General features: G+C 43.5%; 2 protein-coding genes and 2 non-coding genes across 8 annotated transcripts; 1 reads left to right on the top strand and 3 right to left on the bottom strand.

Moving 5' to 3' along the window:
* Positions 1-9: 9 nt before the first annotated feature.
* On the top strand, positions 10-4,105 carry LOC131184701 (zinc finger protein ZFP2-like). 4 transcript variants are annotated; one of them, XM_058156359.1, is made up of 2 exons: positions 10-452; positions 2,503-4,105. In XM_058156359.1, exon 2 carries the CDS (start codon positions 2,831-2,833, stop codon positions 3,605-3,607), a length of 777 nt encoding a protein of 258 aa, XP_058012342.1. In that variant the 5' UTR covers positions 10-452; positions 2,503-2,830; the 3' UTR covers positions 3,608-4,105. The 4 variants fall into 4 exon arrangements, with proteins under 4 accessions (XP_058012342.1, XP_058012343.1, XP_058012344.1 ...); XM_058156360.1 differs by lacking the exon at positions 10-452 and adding an exon at positions 468-523; XM_058156361.1 differs by lacking the exon at positions 10-452 and adding an exon at positions 909-1,311.
* A 1,193-nt stretch (positions 4,106-5,298) lies between these two features.
* Positions 5,299-11,322, bottom strand: RPS17 (ribosomal protein S17). 2 transcript variants are annotated; one of them, XM_058156368.1, is made up of 5 exons: positions 11,206-11,322; positions 9,177-9,328; positions 8,655-8,760; positions 6,097-6,162; positions 5,299-5,426 (listed from the first exon to the last, which is right to left on the bottom strand). In XM_058156368.1, exons 1-5 carry the CDS (start codon positions 11,206-11,208, stop codon positions 5,346-5,348), a joined length of 408 nt encoding a protein of 135 aa, XP_058012351.1. In that variant the 5' UTR covers positions 11,209-11,322; the 3' UTR covers positions 5,299-5,345. The 2 variants fall into 2 exon arrangements, with proteins under 2 accessions (XP_058012351.1, XP_058012350.1); XM_058156367.1 differs by lacking the exon at positions 11,206-11,322 and adding an exon at positions 10,727-10,774.
* Positions 7,517-7,652, bottom strand: LOC131184938 (small nucleolar RNA SNORA71). Its single transcript, XR_009152062.1, has one exon. It is a non-coding gene; the product is annotated as a small nucleolar RNA SNORA71 (small nucleolar RNA).
* LOC131184939 (small nucleolar RNA SNORA71) lies at positions 8,959-9,089 on the bottom strand. Its single transcript, XR_009152063.1, has one exon. It is a non-coding gene; the product is annotated as a small nucleolar RNA SNORA71 (small nucleolar RNA).
* Positions 11,323-17,520: the final 6,198 nt, after the last annotated feature.

Below are 17,520 nucleotides of genomic sequence, written 5' to 3'. Positions count from 1 at the left end.
TGCCTCAATTCCCTTCCTCTCTAGGAGGTTGGCTCGTTTCATTTAACCCTTGCAAAGCCGCCAGGAGGGATCGCCCCCCCTCCTTCCACGCCGCCCTTTTTGCAAGCAGGCGAAAACATCTGGGCACCGCTGGCCGGGCGTGCCCAGGCAAGCAGCCGATGCCTGCAAAATGCAAAGCCATGCAAAGTTGCAATGTGTGTGTGTGTGCATCTTCTGCCGCTCATCGAGGGGAGGGAGGGGGGGGCAATAAAAAGCCCCACCCTCCCAGCAAGATATTTTCCCCCACACCCCCCACCTTCCCGCCGCAGGAAAGCGTGAGCGAGGCTTTGCTGCGGCCGCTCGAGGGTTAAAGCCAGCGACGGCTTGATTTCCTAGAGGGGACGAGAAGGCCACAGGAAGAAGACCGGAAGGAGCCTCTCTAGGAAACGGGCTCCTCCCAGAAGACGGCTTTGGTGAGTGGTGGTGGTGGGGGGGTAAGGGAAAGGGTTGAGCGGCCGCTTCTGCAGGGTCGGACCTGCTGCTGGTGAGTCCCCCTCCCCACCCTCGATGCTTTGGGGGGAGAAGGGCGGCTTGGAGCTGCAGGGGAGGCGGCCCAGGAGGTGGAGGAGACCCCCAGGCTGTAGCCCTTGCGGGAATTGGGTGGGTGGGGTGGGGGGCAGAGGGGCTTTTCAGGCTAACCCTGTATTCTTTCTTGGTTCGTGGGTGGGGGGAGGGAAATGGGGGGTGGGTGGCCTTGAAATGTGGCCAGAAAAGCTTCCTCTACTCCAGGGGTCTCCAACCTTGGTCCCTTTAAGACTTGTGGACTTCAACTCCCAGAGTTCCTCAGCCAGCTTTGCTGGCTGAGGGACTCTGGGAGTTGAAGTCCACAAGTCTTAAAGGGACCAAGGTTGGAGACTCCTGCTTTGCTGGCTGAGGGACTCTGGGAGTTGAAGTCCACAAGTCTTAAAGGGACCAAGGTTGGAGACTCCTGCTTTGCTGGCTGAGGGACTCTGGGAGTTGAAGTCCACAAGTCTTAAAGGGACCAAGGTTGGAGACTCCTGCTTTGCTGGCTGAGGGACTCTGGGAGTTGAAGTCCACAAGTCTTAAAGGGACCAAGGTTGGAGACCCCCTGCTCTACTCGGTCTCCACTTTGCATAGCAATTGTGATGGATGCTGTTCCCGGAGGTTTCAATCAGGCATCGCCCAAAATATTAGAACGTGCAGATATGAACAGATTATAACGCTTGCAGTTAAAGGAAAGGAAGAATCTGACTATTATAATATATGGGATTTATTTTTATCAGCGGTGAAGAGAATAAACATGAAAGCAAGGTATTATAAAGTTGAATATGTTAAGAAGAGAGAAGTTACAATAATAGATGTGTTAAGTATTACCTGTTTGTATTAAAATGAGAGTAGATGTAAATAACGAATACGGGTGGTAAGTTTAAAATTGTTATGGCACGAAAAATGTGTACCCGGACGACACACAGTTTAATGAACGATGAAAGGTTTGTATTAAAAAAAATATAAAACTTTTAAAAAATAATAAATCGGGCATGCCCAACCTTGGTCACTTTAAGACTTCAATTCCCAGAAGTCACCTGCCTGGATGGTTTGGCTGGGGAATTCTGGGAGTTGAAATCCACAGGTTTTAAAGGGGCCAAGCTTGCTATGGTTTAAACCAGGGGTCTGCAACCTTGGCAACTTTAAGACTTGTGGACTTCAGCTCCCAGAGTTCCTCAGCCAGTTTTGCTGGCTGAGGAATTCTGGGAGTTGAAGTCCACAAGCCTTAAAGTTGCCAAGGTTGCAGACCCCTGGTTTAAATCATACAGAAGAGAACCTGATGTCTCTCCCGAAGCTGTTTCGTATGTTACGGATGCCTATTTTGTATTTAAGTCAGTGAGCATCTTCCTTTTTCTTGTATAGAGTCACTTGCATTTTGAGAAAGTTGTGCGTTGCAGAGATGTGAATTTTGCTGAATCTTGAGCAGAGTTCTTAACAGTCTAATTATGGAAGAGAGTTGTGGGGTTATGAGCCCTACCGGTAAGTCTTCCAATTTTCTGAATGGGATTTAAGAATCAGAATGATTTGCACAAGCTGTTTCATGACTTTCTTTTGGTGTACCAAAAGATTATATGGCATGGCTAATTAAAACATTTGTGTTTCCTAGTAATGCAACTCTGCAGTCATTGGTTACAATAATTGAACGTCAGCTCATTCAATTATTCAACACTAAGAACTATCATGAAATCTCAGAAATTGGGATTTAAGAAGCACTTTTACTGACATTTCTGAATAGCCCAGAAATGATGCCACAGTGAAGAATTCCTGCTCCATTATTTTTATTAAGAGTAAAAAAAAATACATATTGTAAAATTTGCCTGACATCTAAAGTTATTCTGATGGTGGCATTGTTACAAAATAATGACCCCTTATCTTTGAATTAAAAAAGATAATAAAACAGTGGAAATCTCAAATGGTAGACAAATCTGAAGTCTTATTTTCCTGTTTTCATTACAGAAGTTGGCCGTTCAGAGATGGAGAATAAAGAAGAATTGTGTGTTTTCGACGGAGAAAAGAAGGGAGATAAGAAAAGGGAGCCTCAGAGAAGGAAAACCAAATTAAACCAGATGAGGAATCACCCTGGCCAGCTTGCCAGTCTGGGAAAAAACAACAAAGGAAATGAAATGAATACTTTCCTCCAGCGCCAGAAGAGTTTGGACTCCAACCTCATTTGGACTCCAACCTCATAGCTCATTGCACCAGCTACGTCAAGGAGCAGCCGTTTAAATGCGAGAAGTGCGGAAGGAGTTTCGGTTTGAACACGCACCTCAGCGCCCATCGACGGATGCACACGCAGAAGCCCTATAAATGCTTCCAATGCGGCAAAAGCTTCAGCGCCATGACCAGCCTCGCCAGTCACCAGAGGAGCCATACTGGAGAGAAACCCTACAAGTGCTCGGAGTGCGGCAAGAGCTACAGTTCTAGCACCAGCATGGCTTACCACCAGAGGACGCATCGCGGGGAGAAACCGTACAAGTGTTTGGCGTGTGGCATCGGCTTCAGCTTGAGCACCAGTCTCATTTCTCACCAGAGGATTCACACGGGCGAGAAACCCTACAAGTGCTTGGAGTGCGGGAAGAGTTTCCGGGTGAGCACTAGCCTCACCTCCCACCAGCGCATTCACACGGGGGAGAAACCTTACAAGTGCTTGGAGTGCGGCAAGAGCTTTTGCGTGAGCACGAACCTCACGTACCACCAAAGGACGCACACGGGGGAGAAACCTTACAAATGCTTGGAGTGCGGGATTAGCTTCTGTTTGAGCACCAGCCTCACGTACCACGAAAGGATCCACACGGGGGAGAAGCCTTACAAATGCCTGGATTGCGAGATGAGCTTCCGACGGAGTTCGGATCTCAACACCCATCAGAGGATTCACACGGGGGAAAAACCCTACCAGTGCATGGTGTGTGGGAAGAGCTTCCGGGTCAGCTCCAGCCTCACTTCCCATCAGAGGACGCACACGGGGGAGAAACCGTACACCTGTTCGCAGTGTGGGAAGAGCTTCAGCAGAAGCACACACCTCAACGCTCATCAAAGGATCCACAGGGCAGCAGCTGTGTGAATCTTTAGTCTGGGTACGCCTGAAAGCAGATCTCATTGAGGAATTCACTCAAGAGACAACACCCCCCCCTTAATTAATTTTTAATTTTTAGTGGACCATATTTATGTTATGAGTGGTGTGGTGGCCTAGAGCTGGAGCTCTCACCTCACAATCAGGAGGATGTGAGTTAGAGGCAGATATTTCTCTCTGGGCACGCTGAGATTAAGCTCCACATTGGCAACAGGAAGGGCATCTGGCCGGTAAACAGCTCCATTCAGTTGCCCAGACTCCCCCTCCCCTTCCGCAAGGGATTATGGGGTCGTTAAAAGAGGATGATGATGACTATATTAATGTTCTGGAACTAGGATAAGAAACATTTCCATTTCTTTGTCCGGATGTTTTAGTACCTGGCTTTTGTGTGTCACTCTCGTTCTGTATATGTTGAAGCTGGATTAAAACTTTGCACAATTTTAGTGCTGAGTTGTTCTACAAGTGGCAAATAAAATCTTTAGTATTGACCATTGTTCCTCAAATACATGCTGAAATTTACTAATTCTGTCTCTGGAGAATTCAACTGTCGTCCCCAGGTCACAGCCTTCCTCTCTGGGGTGAGAGTAAATGGCGGGGGAGGGGTGGGGGGAGAGGGGTCATGATTGGTTGCACGATACTGCTTGCCTTAATGGGGAACTTTCAGGATGCAGGGCCACCGCACAGAATTCTGGAAAATAAAATCTGCACATCTGGAGGAAGCCAAGTAAGAAAGTGCTCTCCTAGTATAGGACCAGAGAGATGTTATTTTAATCTCAGCTAAGACTATGCATTAATTTCTCGATAAAATCCTACCTATCTTCTACAGGTAGATATTTGACAACTTGTCTGGGGAATTATGAGATAAGGGGCACCTATTTTTGAGAGGCTGGGGACACTGCAGTCTTTTCCATGGCCTCTGAAAAATCATGGAGCACAGGCAGAGTGCCTGAAAATTAGTAAAGGGATTACAGTGGGGGTTGTTCCTATCTTCAAAAAAGGGTGAAAAGAAGAATTCGGTCAGTTTGATGTTGATCCTGGGCAAAATTCTTTAGCAAATCCTTAAGCAGTCAGTTTGAGTGCCTTTAATACTAAAGCATCTTGATTGACAGGAGTGCTTCTCAAGAAAAAAAATAGTCCTGTAATTACAATTTTATAATCATTTTATGGGTTTTGGCCATGGGAATGCAACAGACCAGAGGTCTTCAAACATGGCAGCTTTAAGACTTGTGAACTTCAACTCCCAGAATTCTCCAGCTAGCTATGCTGCCTGGGGAATTCTGGGAGTTGAAGTCCACAAGTCTTAAAGCTGCCACGTTTGGGGACCCCTGCAATAGATACTGTGGGTCTTTATTTTGCAAAACATTAGATAAAGCAAGGGTGTCCAACCGTGGCAACTTTAAAACTTGTGGACCTCAAATTCCCAGAATTCCCCAGCATGCAAAAAGCAGCTGAGAGCCTTGGGGGAACCCCAAGATGTATATATTCTAAAACCCCATGAATAGGATTTGCTTGGTTGTGGCCTGCATTCTATCTAACCAATACTGACTTAATCAACAAATCAAAGTTAATGCAAGCATTGCTTAGCTGATACAGGAACAAATTCTTATTCTATTATACATGGACAGTCAGTGTATACAACACTTACCTAGAAGAGACGTATTTGAAATGATAACAAGTTAAGCTGTTGTTTCTATATATTTATTGTAAAAGTGACACTATGGAAATGGCTTTAGATGGCACCTCTTGGAGTTTTGAAGTTCATCCCTACGGTGGGCTGTGTGACCTGCAGGTTGGATAGGCTGCCAAAGTCCTGCGAATAGAAGAGAGCAGAGATACACTAAGTAGATCCCTGGGGAAGACGAGCTGAAAAGATCTTTTCATTCAGTCTAAATTATCTACTTGAAAACATTTGGGTGATCTTTGAGGCTCGAATTCCTCGGTGTGCAAAAACAAATGAAAGCTTTTGCAATCATCATGTATTCAAGTATTCTAGCGATTTGCCAAGAAGTTATGTTTGCTTTATCCCCTATATCTGCCTGGCTTTTAAACACCATGCTACATCATAATACTGCTCCCCCACAACCTTTCAGAACTACTACCAAGTGGGGTGACTTTTTTGGGAGGGCGGGGCGGAGGGCATCTTCATGTCTTGACTCCTGATGACTGCCTGGATAAATTCTGGATAAGTTCATGCAGTTTTATTGGTAATAATATTTTGCCATTTCCTTCTTCCTAAGTGTGCAAGGGAGGGACTGGCCAGAAGTTACCCAGCTGGCTTCATGCCAAGGTAGAACTAGAACTCACAGTCACCCAGTTTGGTGCTATTTACCACTCCACCACATTGTCTCTCCTGGCTATTTTATTTTCACTTAATCTTCAGACTCTCACATCAACAGCCAATTAAAAAAAAAAAAAACACCACCAGCCACTTGGCTATAAAAAAGCAATTCTGTAGGCAGCCATGCCAATGCCCTACTCACCAGCAATTTCAACATTTCCTTGGTATCTGGATCCACTTCAATGATCTCCTGATCCAGGGCAGAGACCTGAAGGAGAAAGAGGTTGTAACAGAGATCAAGAATTATGAGTCAAAACACAGCCATTGTGTGATGTATACATTTATCATAAATCCCCTTCCTGCAGGCAGCCTGAGACTGTCAGCAAGATGCTTCAAGAAATATGAGCAAGAAAAGGAGTTAAAAGCATCAGCCAAAACTATCTGCAGATACAACTCTGGTATGTTTACAGCCTTCCCTAACCTGTTGCCCTTCGGATATTTTGGGGACCATTTCCAGGAACATCAGTTTGGTATCAACAGTCCTGATGGACAGGAATGATGAGACCCCCTAATCCTAAACTTTTGGAAGAGGGAAAATATGTTGAGGAAGGCTGACACACAATATATCAGAATAAATCTGTTCTCCATAAAAACTACTGTTAAAGAGAGAAGCACTAGGCATCAAATACAAACAGATCCTCAATAAGGTGATATATTCATTTGGGATAGCCTTTATTCTCAAATATTCTAACCTGCAACACTTTAAGAACAAAATGTACCTATAGCTATAACTGCAAATATGTTTTAATAATTCTGGAGCCCCAAATTTAGAAACTTAACAGAATAGCCTTTCTACCAGACTGAAATTTGGGGTCTCAGAAAAAATACAAAATACCTCCTGTGGAAGCTGCTCAAAAGGTAATTTTCTGCCCGCATTTGCCAAAGTAGATTGCAAACAGAAAGTATTATGGCTCTTTACCTACTTAAATACTATTACAGGGGAAAAAATGACCTCTAACTTTTAGTCACTCAGGAATGAAAAAAACCAAAAGAAAAAACAACCAAATTAGCAGATACAAAATAGACTTCAATTAGGCTTCATCTCCTAAATATATCCAAGGAATTGTATCAGGACAGCACTGGATTCAGGTAGATAAATAATCCAAAATATCTTTGAGCAACTGAAAATATCTCCTAACTTTATTCTAAAACTGTGTTGATCTAAATTACAGATTTTTTTAAAATTTTACTTCCTGTCATTTTTGTTCGTTATCTTAATTATGACCTAAACAAAACTAGAGTAATTTTACCTGGCTTGGCTATTTTCTATAGGGCTAAACAACTGCTGCTTTAAATAGTCAGGGTCCTACCAGAGCAAGCCTATTACTTTGTAAATAATCAGAACAGAAAGAAATCAAGACTATATGAACAATATTTTAGAAATCTTCTGTCAAGAGATAAGCCGCACAGAAAGACAACTGCATTGTTTTGGAAGAATATAGCAGAATATAGTACAGCAACAATGCCCTTATGTTCATGAGGAAAAAAGCAATCAAAACCATGATTAAGACTCCCAAAATCAAGTATGAAGGATCAGGTGCTATTGGGCTAAATGAAACCCGTGTCTGAAAAGCTCAGGGTTTGAAGGAGATGGCAAGAGGCCCCACAAACACGGGAAATGCTTTCAGGTATTCTCTGCCTGCACTATCAATGACAGAGGCCACAGGGTGAAGGCCTTCATCACTTTCGAATGCAGGCTCAGCTGATTGTCCCTCCTGGAGAGAGACATGCAGGACCAAAAAAACCTCTGCATTACAGACAGCCCCAAATTTCTGTTGCTAAGGGAAATGTTTGTGAAGTGAATTCTGTCCCATTTTTCCACCTTTCTTGGCAAAATTTTTTAAAGTGAATCACTGCAGTTGTTAAGTCAGCGACACGGTTGTTACTTGAATCTGGTTTTCCCGTTGACGTTGTCAAAAGGTCACAAAAGGGGTCCACGTGACCCCGGGACACTGCAGCTGTCATAAATAGGAGCCAGTTGGCAAGCAGTTGAATTTTGATCATGTAACCATGGGGATGGTGTAATGGTCTTGTGAAAAACTTACGTTTTTTGCATGTTGCTGTTAACTTTGAATGGTCACTAAACAAACTGTCGTTAAGTCGAGGACTACCTGTATTCCCTGACCTAATGCTAGGCCCCATTCACACAGGCAACCACAGTAACACCCCTATGTGAACAAATTCCTAAAATGCATTTGGTTCATAGATCATTCTTCTGGTGCTTTAAATCAGGGATCTCCAACCTTGACAACTTTAAGACTTGTGGACTTCAATTCCCAGAATTCCTCAGCCAGTTTTGCTGACTGAGGTATTCTGGGAGTTGAAGTCCACAAGTCTTAAAGTTGCCAAGGTTGGAGACCCCTGCTTTAAATTCACACCTTGACATTACAGATGGCAAGAAAAGTATAATTACTTCCAAGTCAGCTGAGTGATTCTGAGCCCAGAATCTAATAAACTGAACGTCCCAATCCTAAATCCACAATAGATTTTATTAATTTGCAGTAATAATTTGAATCCCAATTTATTGACCAGAAAAAAAGTTTTATTAGGAAGGTTACAGATAACCCAGAAACTACATTTTGCTAAGATGACTTATTTATTTCAGAGACTTCTTGTCATGCAAAATTGACTAGACCTGAATATGCATTTAAATTTAAGACATGGAACCTCTATGAAACTCATTTGGGATATAAAATTTACCTCTGGGACATAGTTATCCCTTCTTTCTCTTTCCTCTTCTTGTAGTTTGATAGAGATACCTCTGACTGGCCCTCTTTGAATGCGTTTCATCAGATGGGTGACATACCTGTGGAGAAGAAGGGGTGGGGTTTAGTATATTTCACTGTGATTTTTTTCTCCCCCTAAACACAATCAGGCATTCAAGCAAAAATCTCTATAAGCTCTGAACTGACTCAACAAAGCCTAGCCTCAAAAATTTCAAATATAGAAAAACGCCAAACATTACAAGTTGTAACATCTGTTCGAACCACCCAGTTTCCCGTAATGTCTGAAAAGCTCAGGGTTTGGTAGGAAATAGAGGAATCCGCCAAACACGGGAAATGCTCTCAAGAATGCTTTTCCTGCGCTATCAATGACCAGGCCACAAATGAGACCCAAATCACTTTCGATGCAGGTGCTGCTGCTGCTAATGAGCAGAATCCAGATTTAGAATGACCGCATGTAGAAATTCTGCATGAAGTTCCCAATAGCAACAATTCCTACCCAGCGATTTTGTTCCGCAGTTTCTTGCTAGGGATGATGGCGATTTCCTCACACACTCGCTTGTTTGTGTGGAAGTCGTTTCCAAGGCGAGTGTAATATTTTTCAATGATCACCCGTGCTGCTTTTTTCACCGTCTTGGTACGGACGCGTCCCTAAGGAGAGCCAAAGGAACAAACAAATCAGCACGTCAAGGAATGAAACCTTTCGAATTCTGCATAAGCCCTGAGAAATTTGAAACCAGGGATGGACCAAACTGATGTCCTCCAGGCTGCATCTCCCCTTGAAAAGTCCTCGGGAGTGAAAAGCCTTTGAAATTCTGCTTTTGTGGATGACAAGCTGGACTATAGAGTTTCTTTCCTAAGAAAGTCTGCAATTTTTAGACAACGTTTTTCTAAGGTACTGATGAGTCGATACAAAATGTTTGCATCTACTTCCATTCATCTTCTGGCTATATTGTTTAAATTATTAAAAGGGATCTAATTGTTTTAAATTGTTTTAAAGTGTTTATGGGTTTTGAACCCCACCTATACCCGATGACGGAGGTCACACGTTGCGCTAAATCATGATAGGATTGGACTGGTTTTGACTACAAACTACAGTTTATAAGGCTGAATGCAACACCTAATCCCAAAGTGTATTCCCCAAAGGGAAAGTTGAGAAACAAACAGTTAGGAATTCTGCTGCTTTTATCCCCCAAGCCATATAAACAGAATTAGGCAACCTGGCATTACCATTCACACACAGTGACAAGCCACGCTAGAAAAGGCAGGTGTGTTAAGTCTAAGAAACGATCCAAGGATGATTAATTTACCAGTAATATAGTTTGCCTTCAGAAGTTGTGGGTTCTTCAGCACTGGAGGATTTTAAGAAGAGATTGGGCAGACGCCTGTCTGAAACGGTATAGATAGCATCTCCTGCTTGAGCAGGGGGTTGGACTAGAAGACCTCCAGGGTCCCTTCCAGCTCTATTCTGATTGATCGATCACTGGAGGTTTTTAAGAGGAGACTGGACAGCCACCTCTGTGAAACGGTACAGGGTTTCTTGCTTGAGCAGTGGGTTGGACTAGACCAGGGGTCTCCAACCTTGGCAACTTTAAGACTTGTGGACTTCAACTCCCAGAGTCTTAAAGTTGCCAAGGTTGGAACCCCTGGTTTAGATGACCTCCAAGGTCCCTTCCAGTACTATTCTGATTGATTGATCACTGGAGGTTTTTAAGAGGAGACTAGACAGCCACCTCTGTGAAACAATACAGGGTTTCTTGCTTGAGCAGTGGGTTGGAGGATGGTTGTGGAAAGTAGAAGGTAGAGAAGGGAAGAGAGTTAAAGGAAGGGGGTGGTGACCGGGGAGGTCCGATTAATTGTATATGATGGTACATTAAATATGTTATTGGATATGTTATTGGATAAGAATGTTAAAATAAAACTTTTTTCAAATAAAGAGGCGACTGGACAGCCACCTCCGTGAAACGGTACAGGGTCTCCTGCTTGAGCTGGGGGTTGGACTAGACGACCTCAAGGGTCCCTACCAGCTCGATCCCGATTCCAATTTACCATTTGACACACTGCGGGTGAACATCCTCCCATGCAGACGCATCAGTCCGATGGGAAGGAATCTTCTTCACCTGTTGGATCTCTGCCTGGCAGGCAGCTTTTCAAAGGGGGGGAGGGGGCAGGCAGGCAGGCAGGCGGGCCCTAAACGGCGCCTCTTTTCCTTCCCGAAGACGGAGGGGCGGAGGACCCCGCCCCTCACAGTCCCAGATCTGGCCCCTTAAAGCCGCCGTAAGCCTCCAGAGCCCGCCCGGCCTAGCTGTTCCCACGCAGCCTCCACCACCGCAGCCATTACTGCGGCGGGCAAAAAAAATGGGGCACCCTCCTCATCCCCCGGAACAGGCCAGGCCGGCCGTTAGGATCGATTCTACCGACGGGCCTACCGACACCCCTCCCGGACGCCCCTTAGACCGCCCCGCATGTCCCTCCCAGCGTCGCCGCCGCCACGGATGGCCCCGGATTGCACCGTCCACCCCTCTCACCATCTTGGCAGCTACCGGTCGGAAAGGGAGCAAAGGATCTTGGGAAAGGAACTACAAAGGTCGGTCTGGAAGAGCAAGCAAGCAAGCAAGCGAGGCGGACTCGCGCCTCTCTTGGCGGCCCCTGGCGGCCTGGAGGACCGCTTGTAGAATAGAATAGAATTTTATTGGCCAAGTGTGATTGGACACACAAGGAATTTGTCTTGGTGCAGATGCTCTCAGTGTACATAAAAGAAAAGATACAGGGACAGAGTCCAATGGGTTTTGATAAAAACTTTTTCGCTGTTATTTTGATTTTTGGATAGAAAGGCAGCATTTTTGGGCTTCCGGCCGGCATTCAGGAAAGGGACAGAGAGTTGTCCCTGCAAAGAAAGAGAAATAAAAAAATAAGTAAAATAAAACGACCTTACCGAATATCATTCACCACTGTGGGCATACAACCCAACCATATCTCTTGATGGAAGAATTTCAGTATTTTATGGGCTCTGGATAAAATTTTTATCATATAGCAATATTCTCCTTTTTTTGGAAGGGTGGAAGAAGAGGAGGAATGAGGTAGTGCAATGCTGTTTCTACACGTTAACATAGGAGCTTCATCATACTACAAAAATCATCATTAAAATAAAACTAACAGCCTTACTAGGCAATCTATTGATCTCAGCACTTGGCTGAGATGCCAAATTTTCAAGGCCAGCCCAGAAATGCATAGGATCTGGAGAGAAAACCTACTTGTGGAGAAACAAAAACATTTAGCAAATCATACAAAACATTTAGCAAATCATCAACTATATCTATGTCGGATAGAATCATCTTACATCTATATCAGGGGTCTCCAACCTTGGCAACTTTAAGATTTGTGGACTTCAATTCCCAGAGTTCCAGCAAAGCTGGCTGAGGAATTCTGGGAGTTGAAGTTCACAAGTCTAAAAGTTGCCAAGGTTGGAGACCCCTGATCTATATGTATGTAAGATATATTTTTATGGTGAAGAATAGTTTTAGAGAAAAACTAATCGGATTATTGGTAGTGAACATAGACTATCCAAGAGTGAAGATAATCCAGAAGTAAAACTGCGCTGGGTTACTAAAGAAAATGTACCCTAATATTTTTTATTATGTCTGGTTCAGTTCTCCCAACCCATTTAAAAAAAATATTTCTCCCTCAACACTGGAGATTCCAGCTCCAAATTATTTCTAACTTGTTTTCTCTGTCATTTCTTTGAATGGAAGAATGATACAGATAGGAGAGTTTTAAATCGATAAAAATATTTCTTCTGCATTTTTCCCATTGACCTCAAGAAAGAAAAGGAATTAACTGTGACTTTTAAAGCTTTTTACTGGTTTTATATTGACTGTTTTGTTTATTGTTGTGCACCATCCAGGGTTCCCTTTGAGAGGAGATGGGCAACTATATAAATTTAATTAATAAATAAATTTGCAGGCGGAAAACGGGACAATATTATCTGAAATATTATGAAGAGCTCATTTTTTTTAAACTGGCATTTTTGCAAAACTGCAAGAGTTATGCAGTTAATTGAAGTCTTAAAATTAACAAGATTTCCCCCAGCCAAGACATCACAATGCAAAACATAATTACAACAGAATGCATTAGCCTTGCCTGTGTTTCTACACCATAAACACTGCCTTGCCTTTGACATTTGATCTTAACCAAAGGCCGAGCGAATGTATTGATCGAAGTGCATCGAGAGGACAGCAATTTAGTTTGAGAAAAAGATATATACTGATGCCACAGAAATAAAAGATATTCCCCTGGGGGTCCTTTCAAACTATTATCACAAGCGAAGTCTAAACAACCAGATCATTTTCATGCACAGGGTACGCTGCTCTGTTTAGCTATAAAGCCAAATTGTATTTCATTCACTCCAAAATCAAAGATATCTAAAAAAAATAATAATCAAAGATTGTTCAAATTTGAAAGGTGGATTAAATGCTCTAATTGGAATGTTGAAATAACAGGGGAACCTATTATTTACTTATAGTTTTGATTTTTGTTTTTGTTTTATGGCCACAGATTTGGGCACCATTTTGGGTAGCTTATGTGAGAGGAGAAAGGAGAGAGGGAAGTGGATGGGAGAAGAGGAGTAGGAGAAAGGGAAGGAGAAGGAAGCAGAGAAGACAGAAGTGAAAAGAGGAGAGGAAAAGGAAGTAGAGAGGGGAGAGGAGTAGGAGAAAGGGAAGGAGAGGGAAGCGGAGAAAAAGAGAGGAGAAAGGAGAGGAGGAGAGGAAAAGGGAGGAGAGGGAAGTAGAGAGGGGAGAGGAGTAGGAGAAAGGGAAGGAGAGGGAAGCGGAGAAGAGAGAGGAGGAAAGGAAAAAGGAGAGGATAGTAGAGTGGGGAGGAGAGGAGAAGGAAAGAGGGAAGGAGAGAGAAGTGGAGGGGACAAGGGAAGGAAGGGAAGGAAGAAGACAGACCGAAAGAGATGGACTGTCGTTGTAAAATTGGGTGAAATATGGTGTATATGAGAGGAAAACAGACGGGTAATTTTAATTTTTTTTACTTGATGGTTATATAATCGACACCATAATGGAAGACAATATATGTTATAAATATGATGGATGTTATCACATATCTGTTGATATGTTACTGCGTATTTGTTAATGTATATATGACTATGACAATGTTTGCATATTAACATCTTGGACACGTAGAGAGCACACTGCTCAACATAGAAAGGACATGTATGATATGAAATAAAAAATATTAATGGCAAGAAACTACATGATCTGGGTCAGGGAAGGTCTCAAGGAAAATACTCTTCTGGGGAAGTCACTGGATCCTTGGAATATGGTTTATGTAGTCACAATCTCCATACCGTTTCTGCTGGAATAATCTTTAGGTTCCTTCTCATGGGAGTTCAGTGTTACGTGGCTTCATCCATGATTTATTTACATGTTCTTCTGATGGAAATATGGTGATAATTCTTCCAAAAAAAATAAGTGGATGGCTGCATTTTTAAAAAGCTGGCCGTTGAGAGTTTGCATGAGCTTCTGAGAAAGGTATTGGCGTACTAATGACCCTTTCTTGCCACCAGATTATTTGGTTTTATTAATTAAACAAATTTATATGGCTTGCCAACTCACTTCTTTTCCTGACAGTTAGAAAAATTGACCAGTGGAACAACTTGCCCCCAGAAGTTGTGGATGCTCCAACACTGGAAGTTTTTAAGAAGAGATTGGATAACCTTTTGTCTGAAGCGGTGTGCGGTTTCCTGCCTAAGCAGGGGGTTGGACTAGCGCAGCGGTCACCAACTGATAGTCCGTGGACCACTGGTGGTCCGTGAGAAAATTTTAGTGGGTCTGCAGAAAAATTATTTGCACTTTTTATATTGCACTAAATCGGGGGTCCTCAAACTATGGCCCCTGGGCTAAATACTGTACGTGCAATGAACGTTTGTGTTGCTGCAGTTTCCCCCATTGAGGTCTTTTTGTGTGGGTCAGAAATTCTGACTTGGGGTCTGCTTCGGCCTCCTGGTGCGGGGCTTTGGGTGAAGGCTGGTGGCGAAGAGCCGGAGGATCTTGTTCCAGTGGGACTGCAATCATGGCCTAGAACTGAATGAATGAATAATGAATGAATGAATAAATATTTTAATTTGTATACCGCCCTTCTCCCGAAGGACTCAGGGCGGTGAACAGGCAGGTAAAATACCAAATATACACAATAGTTAAAACAACCCTTAAAAAACTGATTTAAATTAGCCCAAGTATTAAAATAACTTACACCCCTATAAAATTACAAAAATTTAAAAACCCATCGAATTCAATTAAAATCTAAAGATAAAAATCAAGCTAGTCCAGCCATACGAAATAAATAGGTTTTAAGTTCGCGGCGAAAGGTCCTAAGGTCTGGCTGACCATCTCAGCCTGCTGAGCCTCCAGGCGCTGGTACCTGGCCTTGCACTCCTGCAGGTCTTCCGTCTGCTTGGAAAGCCTATGCTCCTAGTCCTCAGTGAGGTGCTTCTGCTGAGCCTCCTTCTCGGTCAGATCCAATTTGAACGGAGCCAGCTGTTTTGCCAACTCTTTCTCATGGTGGCTGTTTAGCTCCAACAACTGCTTCCTTTTGGGGCCCTAAGGAGCCCGGGCATGGAAGAGCGGCCAGGAGGGGAGGGGTGAGGAAAGGCTGGCGAGGCACTCCTCAACGAGAGTGACATCAAATTGGCCATGCCCACCCAGCCGATCATTAGGCAGATCATATTAGTGGCTCGCAGGATTTAAAATTATGAATTCAGTGGTCCTTGAGATCCAAAAGGTTGGTGACCCCTGGACTAGAAGACCTCTAATGTCTCTTCCAACTCCTATTATCCTATTCTAGTCTTATATTGTTCTATTCCTTTTCAGACCATGTTGAAAAAAATCTGAACATCTGCCTTACTAAAGCTAGTCAACTTACAATCATGTGTTTACGGGGCCGTCTACTGCCGGCCTCTATCTCCCATCGTCCGGTGCGTTCCCACAGAGAGGGACTCCTCAGGGTGCCGTCAGCCAGTGTCGACTGGCGGCCCCCAGGGGGGGGGGCCTTCTCTGTGGGGGCTCCTACCCTGTGGAACGAGCTTCCCCTCGGGCTTCGACAACTACCTGACCTTAGGACCTTTCGCCGCGAACTTAAAACCTATTTATTTCGTATGGCTGGACTGGCCTGATTTTAAATTCTAAATTTTAAATTTTAATTGAATTTTGATGGGTTTTAAATTTCTGTAATTTTATGGGGTGTAATGTTATTTTAAATTTTCTGGCAAATTTGAATCAGTTTTTTAAGGGTTCTTTTAATTATTGTGTATGTTTCTGTTTGTATTTTATTTGCCTGTTCACCGCCCTGAGTCCTTCGGGAGAAGGGCGGTATACAAATTAAAACATTATTATTATTATTATTATTATTATTAATATTATTATTATTAATATTATTATTATTATTATTATTATTATTAATGACCAAAGTTACAACAGCACTGAAAAAAGCTACTTACAACTGGTCTTTGCACTTACAATTCCCAATCATGTCATCAAGATTTGTGTGCTTGGCAACCAACATTTAAGACAATTGCAGAGTTCCCGAGTCATGTGATTGCTATTTGCAAACCTCCCAATTGGCTTGACAAAAAAAAAAAAAGCATTCAAGGGGAAACTGGATTTGCTTCATGACGTGATTTGCTTACCAATCAAGGCTAAAAACGGGTCATAATATTGGGCAAGCCTCACTTAACTGCCTTGTTTAGAAATGTGGCTGTAAGTCAAGGACAAAAATAAAAGACTTGTAACGGAAGCCGAGTGGGTCTAACGTGGAAATTTATTTCATGTTTCTTAAGGAAATTCTGCTTCAAGCACTGCGTTACTGCGAAGTTTGATCTTGTACCAGGAGCAAAATTAGACAAGGTTCTTCTGCAGATGCTTCAGTAGAACATGCCAGCCACTCGCCTCTTAAGGCAACTCCATTCCAGTCCCAAATATCTGCATTCTGCTGCCAGCAAACACAGCTGTCGGCCCGTTTGCTTGTAAAGTTCTTTCCTTTTTACCTCTCAATGTATTCCCCCCCCCCACCAGAATGGCCCACCTTGTTCCTTCCGCCATTCCCATTTGCTTTTAAAGGAAATAACCCCACAAAAAACAAGACTCGTTCCCAATTGTGCCAGAAGACAGGAAAAAATAATTGGAGGATACGACTGTTGTATAGACGTTGACTTTTGTGTTTTGTTTGTATCAGCAATGCAAGGGTGATGGGTAAACTCCTATATTTTATGGTATTTCAACAAACCCAAGTTTGGAAACTTTGGCAGACTGGTGCTTTCAGCAATGCAGTTGCTTGTTTCCCTCTCTATACTGTCTATATACTCTAGAACAGGCGTCTCCAACCTTGGCAACTTTAAGCCTGGCAGACTTCAACTTCAGCTTTGCTGGCTGTGGAATTCTGGGAGTTGAAGTCTGCCAGGCTTAAAGTTGCCAAGATTGGAGACACCTGCTTGAGACAGCTGATCATTTGCTGGTAACCCTGAGGATACAGGTGTATCTCCAAGTGCTTCAACGACCCTCTAAAACAGGGGTCACCAACCTTTCGGACCTCAGGGACCGCTAAATTCATAATTTTAAATCCTGCAGACCACTAATAGGACCTGCCTAATGACTGGCTGGGTGGGCATGGCTAGTTGGTCATGTGACCGAGCGGGCGTGGCCAACTCGATGTCACTCATATCGAGGGGCGCCTCTCCAACCTCTACTTGCCCCCCCCCGCCACTCCTCACCTGGCTGCCCCAGGCTCCTTAGGGCCCCAACAGGAAGCAGTTGTTGGAGCTAAGCAGCCACCACGAGAAAGAG

This window comes from Ahaetulla prasina, chromosome 13 (assembly GCF_028640845.1).
Source record: "Ahaetulla prasina isolate Xishuangbanna chromosome 13, ASM2864084v1, whole genome shotgun sequence".
NCBI classification, from domain to species: Eukaryota; Metazoa; Chordata; class Lepidosauria; order Squamata; family Colubridae; genus Ahaetulla; species Ahaetulla prasina.
This window is presented reverse-complemented; position numbering and strand designations above follow the sequence as displayed.